The following is a 13,660-nucleotide window of genomic DNA, read 5'->3' as shown; positions in this document are numbered from 1 at the left end:
GTGATGCTTCATGGTAATTATAAGTCAGAAACTATTTACCTGTTTCTTGTGTTTTTACATTCTGTAGTTCTAACTGGTATATTTTCTGAAGTTCGTTGATCTTTTCCTCTTGAGTAGAAATAAGCTCCTCTTTAAGACTGCAAAGAGCTTTATCTTTTTCATTTTCCATATATTCATGAACCTGATCCACATGAGCTGAATAAACCACTGAAAGGCATATGCGCTGAGCTTCCATCTGTAGCCTTAAATCATTCTGAAAGTGAATATATATTAGAAAAATTTAAAATAATTTACTATAAAATAATTTACTTTTTGCATATACTAAAACAAGAGGAGAAATAAATTATAGTTTAAAACTTCATAAGAGAACCAATGACATTTTTTTCTTCATTCTTCATTCAGTTATACTGAGCTACTTCTTTTTTCAAGGAGAGTAGTATCATTACCTCAATTTTATAGCAAATTTTGATATTTGGTATAGCTTATAATTTGTCCATATTGGAGAGTCTTTATTCTGACTGTCTGGGACTGCTCCCTACAGGAACAAGTTGTCTCTGCAGGAAACAGCCTAGAGCCTCAACATTTTAGGATATTTAAAGGCGAAAACCACATCCAGATTGACTTGGCAACCAGCAAGCAAGCAAGCAAGAAGTAGTACAGAAGCTGAATAAAGCCATTAACGAAACAATGCAATGTCTTAATCAAATTTTCATCTCATTCATTTCTCCTGGGATTTTTTCATAATCATAATCAAAAGAGAAATGGATCAAAGTGACTCTAGTTGAATACAAATTAAAGAATGGCTACTAACATCTAATCAATTATTCCCCAATTAGATTATAGTTCCAACTAAAGATTAATGGAATATATCCAGTTGTCAGTCTAGTTATAATTGAGAACCTAATTAACATAAAACCATACCAGGGTTGGAAAAAGTAGGGTGTAACTGCAGGTTAATTTCTGCAAAAATACACCTGATAAGACTTTTTAGAATTTTTAAATAGAGACAGGGAAAAGTACAAAGAAAATAACAGCAAGAAACTACCCAAGAAGTATAAATTAAATTCTTGATTAACATAACACTTATTCACTAGTTTTTCCAGTACGAATAAACAAATGGCTTTATAACAGATTTGTTCTAGAAAGTGAAAAAATTTAAAAATTCATTATAAAAATCGAGTAAGTCTTGTTCTACTTGTAATACTTACTTGTTGGAATTGAATCTGCAATTTTTGACTTTGCTCCGTCAACGCTAAAAATTCTCTCACTGTTTCATCCCTTTCCCTTCTTGCCTGTTGTATATTGGCGGTGAGCTGTGTGATAATAGCATCTCTTTGTTTAAATGCTGCTTCAAATTCTTGTAACTAAAGGAAATCAGAGAAAAGTATTACATTCTAGGCTTATATTTTACATAAAACTGATTATCACTATTACAAGCAACTTTTTAAAAAATATGAGATTCAAAGCACATTAGTGGAATTCTTACAATTTATATGCTATCTCCCACATTTGAAAGCTATGAGCTTTAAGAAATTTGTTTTACTTCCAAATCAATCTCAAAGAAATTAATGTGCACATGCAAAAAATTTTCACTTGTTCTGGCTTTTCTATATATCTAATTCTAGAAGCAAATGCCTTTATATTGGGGAGCTCCCCCAATCTGTTACCAGGCAACACCACAAACTTGTTTTTGGAGAGGATGAAACTGAAATCTATTCTGTCATCCTCATTAATGTCCCATTTTCATCTTGAGTTCATAACTGATTACTTAATACAAGAGATGTCACTCTAACTGCAGAGAATATTTACAGGGACTTGCTGATATTCTTAATGGATTTAAGTCATCATTTTTTTTAAAAAAATGTGATTTATACCACAATTTTCTTTAAGGCTCATTAGAAAAACATCTATCCTGAAATCACTAAAGTTATTTTAATCTATCTTATTAAGTTAAATAAACAAAGTAACATACATGTTACCCCTATTAGTTGAATTCTAGTTGTAAAATGGGATTCTTAATACTATGCGCAAGAACCCCATTTTTCTCATGAATGAGATAATCTTAAGTTAACACCTGTAATTCTCATTAAATACATAAACTATCATTAAAATTTCCTGGAGGGCTGGGAATGTGGCTCAAGTGGTAGTGCCTCGCCTAGCATGCGTGAGGCACTGGGTTCGATTCTCAGCACCACATAAATGTAAAATAAAGATATTGTGTCTACCTAAAAAAAAACTAAAAAATAAATATTTTTAAAAAAATTTCCTTTTTTGTTTTTGTGAGTAGCAAACAAAGGCCACAGAAGGTAAATGTACCTGATGCAATCCTTCAGTCCCATAGGTGGCCCTCATTTCTTCCAGTTCTCTGTTCAGTTCTTCGGGCTCATGTTCAGGTTTCCCAACTAATTCGTTTTCTATCAACTCTAGGCGAGTCTCACTATAGTGTGTGCCTTGTTCAGAATAAGAATCAACGACACCAAATTCTTCTTCCTAAATCAAACCAATATTTTTAATGATTCAGTACTAGCAACATTCCTGAGATAGGAATTCGAATATTGAATTCCATAGCAAAATCCACTTTAAAACATCACTCTTCACTTTGAAGTTCACTTCTATAGCAATCTGGTTTGCTATTAATGTGATATTACCTTAAAAGCACCTAAACAGCATATCTGCAAATTTTGTTCCAATTCAATGTTATAATGAAAATGAGGTAACTTTGTTTTGTTAAGCAGTAAAGAAGATCTAGTAACTTTTAGAAATCACATACAGAAATAATTACATACAGGAGAAAGCTTGGTTAGTAAGTCAACTGGTTTTAAATAATAAAAAACATTAGTATCATGAGTAGTTTTATATACTGGACCATTAATAAATTGGTAGGCTTTTCTGTTTCACCACATTACAGCAATCATTTACCTGTATAAAAAAATTTCCTGATATATTATGATAGACCAAATTTTATTTACCTAACAATAATATTTCTACTAACTGTATCTTTTACATCTAGGGAAAATGCCTTAATAGCAAAACAAATATGGTGATTATATTTAACTGAAGTATCTAAGAGGCATATCAAATGTCAATCATTCCTCAAACATCTAAGTTCTTACAATGCAAAAGACACTTTCATTTAAGTAACTGAAGTTCTAAGTGCAGTTCCTATTTAGTCTTCAGAAAGATAACTAAAAGCTTCAAGTTACTAGATCTTCTTTTACAAAATGCTTCCTTAAAATTAGCTAAATATATTTTTAAAATTAAGCCCTATTTATTTTCAAATAAAACCATTTACTGGTATAAATTTAATTAAAGGCTAGTAAGCAAACCAAGGGAAATAAAGAGGTAAAGAACACTCCCCTAAGAACTTTCCTCTGGGGATAGTACTACTGCTAGTCACGCCATCCAGACAGATGAGGGGGTTTTCTTTAACATATCACCACTTGTCTGTAGCACAGATATGTTGTAGTAAGAGAAAGGAGGATGATAGAGTACAAAAACCACCTTCATTCCTGCACACATTCCTGCCCATATCTTAAGCCTTCACAATTCTATGTTAATAGAACCCACGAGAATGAAATTGTTAACACTGAAATATGTAGGACAGACTTGTCAGAATGTCTAGAGTTAGGATTAAGACTATATGAGCCATGACACTTTAAAAAGTACAAATCCTAGTACTGAAGATGTAGCCCAGTAGTAGAGCATCTGCCTAGTATGTGCAAGGCCCAATACCCACAACAGCCAAATAAAAGGGGGAGAGGGTCCTAACTAAGAGACTTTTTAAAAATCAGTTTGATTGCTCTACTTTTATTCTAAGAATAATCTCTGAGAAATTAAGCTAAAGGGAAGGCAAAAAACCAACTTTTGTTAACACATTATTGCAATTGGTGAAAAACCACAAGAATGTAGGAATACTAATTCTAGATATAAAGTCACTTGTGATAATTTTCAAATTATAATACTTCTAAATTTCAATTAGTTTTTCATGACTCAGAAATGACACATTCTGATTTTAGTACACACTAAAATTTCTATTTTGAAGTAACAGTGTAATAAAATGAATATTTGTAAATATCCATCAAAGATCATGTCAAATATCATGTTATCAGTATTACATAAATTATTTATCCAGTATAATAATTATATCTAATACCTCTATAGCAAATATTCAGTTAGTTCTCCTCTAATTCAGTTTAAACATATTTATAATGCCCCACAATGAGTTGGTTAGGATCTATCTCCAAGTACTTTCTGGTCATCATGTTGCCCACTGTAGAGTTGTCTTGAAGTGCCTGGACTGTTATGATCTGCTCTGAGTTCGCTGTTCAGCCCTGAGTACTAGTCACAATGCAGCAGGTTGAAGACAGCCTACTGGAGGATTGTCACAACCTTCATAACTAAGATTCTCAACTTCTTATCTAAGATTTCTTTCATAAGTTTGCAGAAGAGTTCTCAAACTTCACCTCACTCCCCTCCATTTCATTCTTCTCATCCTCATCTTTAGTTAGTTGCAGGCCTTCCCACCAAATCCCCCAAGCTACAGCATGCAATACTCACCAATACACAACCTGAAAGCCCTGTTTCTCCACTCCACAAAAGCAGAGTTGCTATCTGATCTTTGCTCTCTTCAGTGATGAGACCTGAGTCTCCTTCAGGCAACAGACATTTTTGACAGAAAAGTGATCTCACCTCCAGACTGGGAGGTATGATAGTCAAGCAGCTCAGAAAGGCATCAGTAGTTATTGGGAGTCCTCAGAGCTTCCAGGTTTTAGAGAGTTTTAGAGAATGCCTCTGACATTTTTTTTTTCCTGTAGTTTTCTTTATTTTGTGCCAGCTCAGAAAAAAGCTCAAGGCAAATTTTAACAATGTCTTTGTGAATGACTTTCAAGATTTTGCTCTGCTGGAGCATTTTCTTGGGAGATGTTCAAAGGCAGGTCCTCAGAGTCAACCACACCATGGATAAAGTTGAGATAATTCTGGTTTGCAAGTACAAGGCTAGCCTGAGCAACTTAGCAAGTCAGTTTCAGATAAAAACAGCTGGGAATGTAGCTCAGTGGTAGAGCATCCCTGGGTTTAATCCCCAGTAACAAACATACACCCACACCCAAACAACAAAAATAAAAACTGTAATATGTTAATTTAAGAACATAGTTTATCGAGCTGGGATTGTGGCTCAGTGGTAGAGCGCTCGCCTAGCATGGGCAGGACCTGGGTTTGATTCTCAGCACCACATTAAAAAAAAAATAAATAAAATAAAGGCATCGTGTTGTGTCCATCTACAAAAAAGGTTCATATTCATTCTCTCTCTCTCTCTTAAAAAAAAGAACCTAGTTTTTCTATTAGAAGCCTACAATAAATTCAGACTTATGAAATATACTAAGTTGCTTAAACATTCAGAGTAAATAATAATTTTCCATGTACTCTAAATTTGGGAGCAAAGAAATGACAATCATATCTAAAAAGAATAAGATAACAAAGTGATACTTATTGCAAACATGTAAAGAAGGCAGGTATTTCTTAAGAGACCAATGCCTATTTTACAGTTTATCACCTAAAATAAAAATCATCATTGTCAGGCATGGTGATGCACACCGTGCATCAGGAGGATCACAAGTTCAAAGATAGCCTGGGCAACTTAGTGAGAATCTATCTTAAAATAAAACTGAAAAGGGGCTGGGAATGTAGCTTGGTGACAAAGTGCTTTCCTAGCATGTACAAGGCCCCGAGTTCAATGCCCAGTAACACACACGTACACACATGCACACATACACAACACTACAGCAACATTAATTCCAATAAACACATTTTATTAAACTAGTATTCAAACATTTGTAAAAAGCATTACTATAAAATCATACTAAATTATAAAATTTTTACTGTGCTAAATGGCTATCTTAAAATGGTCATGGGTCCTAGAAATGCAGACTCACTTTCCTAAAAACCAAAATAGGGCTGCTATATAATTAAGGATTAAGCAATTCAAACAGTTAAGACTTTAGCTAACCACTGGAAAAAGATACAGCAGTAAAATATAATTTTCACTTTTTCAATCCATTTATATTATATTATGTTAAGTTATATTAAATATATACAGAAGCATATAAATTTATAAGAAATAAAGTACCAACAATCAATAATTTCAAAAAAATATCAATTTTATCTATGACATTTTTAATTGGGATATGTTAGTCTTACCTCCGAAGTGTAATCATCTGCTGTGGTTGAAATCTCACTTTCCAGCTAAAACAAAAGTAAAACATGATTACAATTATGACATTTTTCCCCTGCTAAATATCATACTTTACAAAAAAAAAAAAAAATCCTGCTTTACTAAGACATTGCTGTTAGTAACAATGATAGAAAATTCACAAAAATACTATTAAAAAACTAGTAAAAATTATCCAAATCTTTAAAAATTTCATTTCATTATGAATTACAATGACTTATAATAATGCATATAAAATTTATCACAAGGCATTGTTATAAATACAAAAGTACCAAGAACTTTTACATATATAGTAGATGTCATCTGTAAGCCAAAAGCATCAAAGACACCATTCCTCTAATTTATGTAACTCTTTTAAATAAAACTAAATCCTTAACATGCCATCAGAAAAATTCAAGTTCTTTAAAAGAATTATCAGTTCTTGATGCTAAAAAGTCAATGACTTTGTCAAGCTTCCCTCAGGTGGATGCTAATGACTTTTCACTGCCACTACTTTCTAGTTAGGGGTAGAATGTTTTAAAATCTGGATGAATACTTACATCACCAGAAAAGACTTGTTCATGTTTAAGCGTTTCTTCATTGTTTAGAGTTCTCATTATTGTGGATTCAGGCATCACGGCCGATCCAACACCCTGAGAACTATTTATGAACATCTCCTCACTCTTTGATTGATCAATATTCAAGCCATGAACATCATTTTTATTGCTTGAGGTTTTCTTCTTTTTTGGCTTCTTATGAGGGTTTTGTCCATCCAATCGAGCTCTTCTTTCTCGAAACTCGGCAAGCTACAGGAAAAAGTATCATTAACATCAATGATAATTTTTCTTTGGGATCACTTTCTTTAAAAGATCAAACTATCACCAAATTAAAATGATGATAATAATATAGATGACTTCACAGTTTCAGAATAACTATTGGATTGAATATTCGGGTTGTAAAGTTTGTAACACTAGGTACTTGTGAATGAACTTATTAAATATTGAGGGGTAAGAAATGAACATGTCAAGTCTAAAGAAGAGGAAATTAGAAATTAAAAAGATAATGTTCTAGGCCTATATTACTCATTATATGAGTTATATTATTTTTTCAGAAAAATTAACCAGAAGGTAAACCCCATGAGGGCAAGGACTTTTTTTCCTCCCTACTTCTATATATTAAAAGCCTAGAGCAATATTAAATAAATGTATTTGGAATTTTTTATCTATTTTTTTAAAAGAGAGAGAGAGAGAGAGAGAGAGAGAGAGAGAGAGAGAGAGAGAATATTTTAATATTTATTGTTTAGTTATCGGCAGACACAACATCTTTGTTTGTATGTGGTGTTGAGGATCGAACCCGGGCCGCACGCATGCCAGGCAAGCACGCTACGGCTTGAGCGCACCCGGCTGCCGCAAACTCGTTCCCCAGGCCTCCTCCCACCCTTTCCCGGCCACCGCCTCCCACCTCTGGCCCGGCGGTCCCCTGCTCTCCTACCTTCTTTCTACCAGCTTCTATCATTCTCCTTCTTTCTTCGTCCTCCATGGCTTCTGCCTAAAGAAGAGGAAATTAGCTGAGTTAGGGGAATAACTATTCTATAACTAGAACAGGGGAATAGAGGGACTCTCATTCACAGTATAATCTCTGGATTTAAGATTATATGAAAATACACACAAAAACAAGGAGCTCCAAACACACTTGTTCTGTTCTACTACTTTATACAAAAGATATCGTCTATAATTATCTTTTATACAAAAAAGATAATTAGCCTATTAGCTATACAAATGCTCACTGCAGCCATATTTATAGTGGGAAAAACTTACAAGTAACTTAAAATGTTAAACAGCAGTGTTTTATCATTTGTCTGTCATCATCAGAATTTGTACCAAACCCTAGTCATCGGTAACGTTATCATTTACTTAATATATTTTAAACAGTGTATTTTCTTTAAATTGAAAGTTAATATCACTTGTTATTTCTTTTAAGAGATAAATTGAAAATAAAAGAAATGATAAATCTATTATTGAAATTTTAGTTAGAGGTTGCTGAAGGCTATGAAAAAAATGGACAAAATAAAAGACTGTTAAAGACAGACAAGCATCAAACAGATTTTCGTTATCATAAGCAGAAAGAAAACTGAAAACGGTAAAAACTTTCTTACAATACTATCCAAAGTTTTTTAAGACCTAAAATATTTTCTTACCACCTAAAATCAGAAGTACACATTATATACCAGGTAACACTAGACTAATTATGGTGAACTTATATTAAAAATACCAATGCAAGCAATTGCTATTAAAGACTTTGTGATATAATAGCAGGTATAAAGTAGTATTGTAGCATATCTATTTCTTTTCATGAAAGGAAAATTATACTTCATTTTTAAAAAGATAAGGCAAGTCTCAGGCTCATAGCTTTCAATGATTATATCCAGTATGAATTTAAATATCATTATATTCATAGGCATAGATAAATTCTGGAAAACTACAACCTTAACAACTTTTGTTTACATTTGGAGTTCAGATTACAGGTATTTTTCCTATTGCTCACTTACATTTTATTTATTTATTCTTATGAATTTTTTTTGATGGACACAATACCTTTATTTTATTTATTTTTATGTAGTACTGAGGATCAAACCCACAGCCTTGTACGTGCTAGGCAAAGGATCTATTGCTGAGCTATTACTGTATTTTTTTAAATAGAGTTAAGTTTTCTGATTTTTATATAAAGCAACTACTGACAAAGACTTCTTAAATTTAATTTGAGCTCCTGAATCACTCTTAAGAGGAGAAAAAAGAAGACCACATGTAAGTTCCTTTCTGCCTTAAAAAGAGGAAATATATGCTTAGAATTACCATAACTATTAACCAGACCAATTACAAAGACAGCAAATAAATTTCTTATTATCTAAAGTATTAAAGCAATCTTGCTAATGTTACTATCAAAATATGTGGCAAATATATTATTTATAAATAACATTTTATACTTAAATTATCTGCTGTAGATGAAGAAAAGCATATAAACATGTCCTATTCCCTTAATGAAGATATTTAATTCATAAGTCAAAATAGCTCATGATTATACTTACAAAGTATAAAAATATTTCACATTTAACATTTTTCCCAGTTATTTAGTAACTACCCAGTGTGTTGAGGAACAGGTGCAAGACCAGTTGCCTCTATTTGCACATTATTAAGCTGCTGGAATGTACTTGAACTACTTGAAGCATAGCAGATCATTCTTAAAAATAAACTAACTAGAATATTGGCAAATACTTTATCTATAAATAGAATCAAAAATCCAGGAGCATTATTTTAAAACATCCCTTAGAGAGAATGCAATGCCAAAAAATAAATACTAATAATGAGATTTCTAATATACTCAATTTCAGAAACTTCTTGAAATATCATGTTTCTGCGTTAGAATATATTTAGTCAGCAAAATTTATCAAGGCAAAGATGAAGATTTTGCTTAAAATTCCAAGTGTCAGATTATATCAATAATTTATATCTAATATGTATTCAAATGTCAAATATATAACAAAGGAAAAAATTATTAACTTTGCATTATAGAAAGAATGACTTAGGTCTGGGGATGTGGCTCAGTGGTAGAGTGCTTGCCTAGCATGCACACAGGGCCCAGGTTAAACCGTCAGCACAAAATGAAAGATAAATAAATAAAGAATGGAAAGTTTGATTTAAACAACAACAACAACAACAACAAAAACCCTCCAAAATAAGAATATCTGTTACTAAATGCAAAAAGTAGCACACAGATATGGAATAAAAAGTAGAAGTAGTTCCATTATAGTATTTAGAATGAATCACTACTACAGACATAATTAAAAAGATAATGTTCTAGGCCTATATTACTCATTATATGAGTTATATTATTTTTTCAGAAAAATTAACCAGAAGGTAAACCCCATGAGGGCAAGGACTTTTTTCCTCCCTACTTCTATATATTAAAAGCCTAGAGCAATATTAAATAAATGTATGTTGAATTTTTTATCTATTTTTTTAAAAGAGAGAGAGACAGAGAGAGAGAGAGAGAGAGAGAGAGAATATTTTAATATTTATTTTTTAGTTATCGGCAGACACAACATCTTTGTTTGTATGTGGTGTTGAGGATCGAACCCGGGCCGCACGCATGCCAGGCAAGCACGCTACGGCTTGAGCCACATCCCCAGCCCCTATGTTGAATTTTTTAAAAGGAAAAGGGACAGGAGGGAGGGGAGGAAACCCAGACCCTGCAGCACCTCCCTCCGAGCGCAGCGCACCCGGCTGCCGCAAACTCGTTCCCCAGGCCTCCTCCCACCCTTTCCAGGCCACCGCCTCCCACCTCTGGCCCGGCGGTCCCCTGCTCTCCTACCTTCTTTCTACCAGCTTCTATCTTTCTCCTTCTTTCTTCGTCCTCTATGGCTTCTGCGGGGTAGGCAGGTAAATAAAGCTAAAGGGAAGGCAAAAAAACAACTTCTGTTAACACATTATTGCAATTGGTGAAAAACCACAAGAATGTAGGAATACTAATTCTAGATATAAAGTCACTTGTGATAATTTTCAAATTATAATACTTCTAAATTTCAATTAGTTTTTCATGACTCAGAAATGACACATTCTGATTTTAGTACACACTAAAATTTCTATTTTGAAGTAACAGTGTAATAAAATGAATATTTGTAAATATCCATCAAAGATCATGTCAAATATCATGTTATCAGTATTACATAAATTATTTATCCAGTATAATAATTATATCTAATACCTCTATAGCAAATATTCAGTTAGTTCTCCTCTAATTCAGTTTAAACATATTTATAATGCCCCACAATGAGTTGGTTAGGATCTATCTCCAAGTACTTTCTGGTCATCATGTTGCCCACTGTAGAGTTGTCTTGAAGTGCCTGGACTGTTATGATCTGCTCTGAGTTCGCTGTTCAGCCCTGAGTACTAGTCACAATGCAGCAGGTTGAAGACAGCCTACTGGAGGATTGTCACAACCTTCATAACTAAGATTCTCAACTTCTTATCTAAGATTTCTTTCATAAGTTTGCAGAAGAGTTCTCAAACTTCACCTCACTCCCCTCCATTTCATTCTTCTCATCCTCATCTTTAGTTAGTTGCAGGCCTTCCCACCAAATCCCCCAAGCTACAGCATGCAATACTCACCAATACACAACCTGAAAGCCCTGTTTCTCCACTCCACAAAAGCAGAGTTGCTATCTGATCTTTGCTCTCTTCAGTGATGAGACCTGAGTCTCCTTCAGGCAACAGACATTTTTGACAGAAAAGTGATCTCACCTCCAGACTGGGAGGTATGATAGTCAAGCAGCTCAGAAAGGCATCAGTAGTTATTGGGAGTCCTCAGAGCTTCCAGGTTTTAGAGAGTTTTAGAGAATGCCTCTGACATTTTTTTTCCTGTAGTTTTCTTTATTTTGTGCCAGCTCAGAAAAAAGCTCAAGGCAAATTTTAACAATGTCTTTGTGAATGACTTTCAAGATTTTGCTGTGCTGGAGCATTTTCTTGGGAGATGTTCAAAGGAAGGTCCTCAGAGTCAACCACACCATGGATAAAGTTGAGATAATTCTGGTTTGCAAGTTCAAGGCTAGCCTGAGCAACTTAGCAAGTCAGTTTCAGATAAAAACAGCTGGGAATGTAGCTCAGTGGTAGAGCATCCCTGGGTTTAATCCCCAGTAACAAACATACACCCACACCCAAACAACAAAAATAAAAACTGTAATATGTTAATTTAAGAACATAGTTTTTCGAGCTGGGATTGTGGCTCAGTGGTAGAGCGCTCGCCTAGCATGGGCAGGACCTGGGTTTGATTCTCAGCACCACATTAAAAAAAATAAAATAAAATAAAGGCATCGTGTTGTGTCCATCTACAAAAAAGGTTCATATTCATTCTCTCTCTCTCTCTTAAAAAAAAGAACCTAGTTTTTCTATTAGAAGCCTACAATAAATTCAGACTTATGAAATATACTAAGTTGCTTAAACATTCAGAGTAAATAATAATTTTCCATGTACTCTAAATTTGGGAGCAAAGAAATGACAATCATATCTAAAAAGAATAAGATAACAAAGTGATACTTATTGCAAACATGTAAAGAAGGCAGGTATTTCTTAAGAGACCAATGCCTATTTTACAGTTTATCACCTAAAATAAAAATCATCATTGTCAGGCATGGTGATGCACACCGTGCATCAGGAGGATCACAAGTTCAAAGATAGCCTGGGCAACTTAGTGAGAATCTATCTTAAAATAAAACTGAAAGGGGGCTGGGAATGTAGCTTGGTGACAAAGTGCTTTCCTAGCATGTACAAGGCCCCGAGTTCAATGCCCAGTAACACACACGTACACACATGCACACATACACAACACTACAGCAACATTAATTCCAATAAACACATTTTATTAAACTAGTATTCAAACATTTGTAAAAAGCATTACTATAAAAATCATACTAAATTATAAAATTTTTACTGTGCTAAATGGCTATCTTAAAATGGTCATGGGTCCTAGAAATGCAGACTCACTTTCCTAAAAACCAAAATAGGGCTGCTATATAATTAAGGATTAAGCAATTCAAACAGTTAAGACTTTAGCTAACCACTGGAAAAAGATACAGCAGTAAAATATAATTTTCAGTTTTTCAATCCATTTATATTATATTATGTTAAGTTATATTAAATATATACAGAAGCATATAAATTTATAAGAAATAAAGTACCAACAATCAATAATTTCAAAAAAATATCAATTTTATCTATGACATTTTTAATTGGGATATGTTAGTCTTACCTCCGAAGTGTAATCATCTGCTGTGGTTGAAATCTCACTTTCCAGCTAAAACAAAAGTAAAACATGATTACAATTATGACATTTTTCCCCTGCTAAATATCATACTTTACAAAAAAAAAAATCCTGCTTTACTAAGACATTGCTGTTAGTAACAATGATAGAAAATTCACAAAAATACTATTAAAAAACTAGTAAAAATTATCCAAATCTTTAAAAATTTCATTTCATTATGAATTACAATGACTTATAATAATGCATATAAAATTTATCACAAGGCATTGTTATAAATACAAAAGTACCAAGAACTTTTACATATATAGTAGATGTCATCTGTAAGCCAAAAGCATCAAAGACACCATTCCTCTAATTTATGTAACTCTTTTAAATAAAACTAAATCCTTAACATGCCATCAGAAAAATTCAAGTTCTTTAAAAGAATTATCAGTTCTTGATGCTAAAAAGTCAATGACTTTGTCAAGCTTCCCTCAGGTGGATGCTAATGACTTTTCACTGCCACTACTTTCTAGTTAGGGGTAGAATGTTTTAAAATCTGGATGAATACTTACATCACCAGAAAAGACTTGTTCATGTTTAAGCGTTTCTTCATTGTTTAGAGTTCTCATTATTGTGGATTCAGGCATCACGGCCGATCCA

General features: G+C 33.3%; 1 protein-coding gene across 1 annotated transcript; it reads right to left on the bottom strand.

Annotated features, from left to right (window-relative positions):
• Nucleotides 1–882: 882 nt before the first annotated feature.
• LOC308640090 (A-kinase anchor protein 9-like) lies at nt 883–13,657 on the bottom strand (the record flags this gene model as incomplete). Its single annotated transcript, XM_081312128.1, has 8 exons — nt 13,573–13,657; nt 13,007–13,051; nt 10,574–10,651; nt 6,766–7,011; nt 6,196–6,240; nt 2,317–2,490; nt 1,209–1,364; nt 883–900 (listed from the first exon to the last, which is right to left on the bottom strand). The coding sequence occupies exons 1-8, from the start codon at nt 13,645–13,647 to the stop codon at nt 883–885; spliced, it is 837 nt and encodes a 278-aa protein (XP_081168254.1). The 5' UTR covers nt 13,648–13,657.
• Between the last annotated feature and the right edge of the window lie 3 nt (nt 13,658–13,660).

This window comes from Spermophilus citellus, assembly GCF_964194105.1.
Source record: "Spermophilus citellus genome assembly, contig: SCAFFOLD_122, whole genome shotgun sequence".
Lineage (NCBI taxonomy): Eukaryota > Metazoa > Chordata > Mammalia > Rodentia > Sciuridae > Spermophilus > Spermophilus citellus.
The sequence above is the reverse complement of the archived record's forward strand: the minus strand, read 5'-3'. Positions and strand labels throughout refer to the sequence as shown.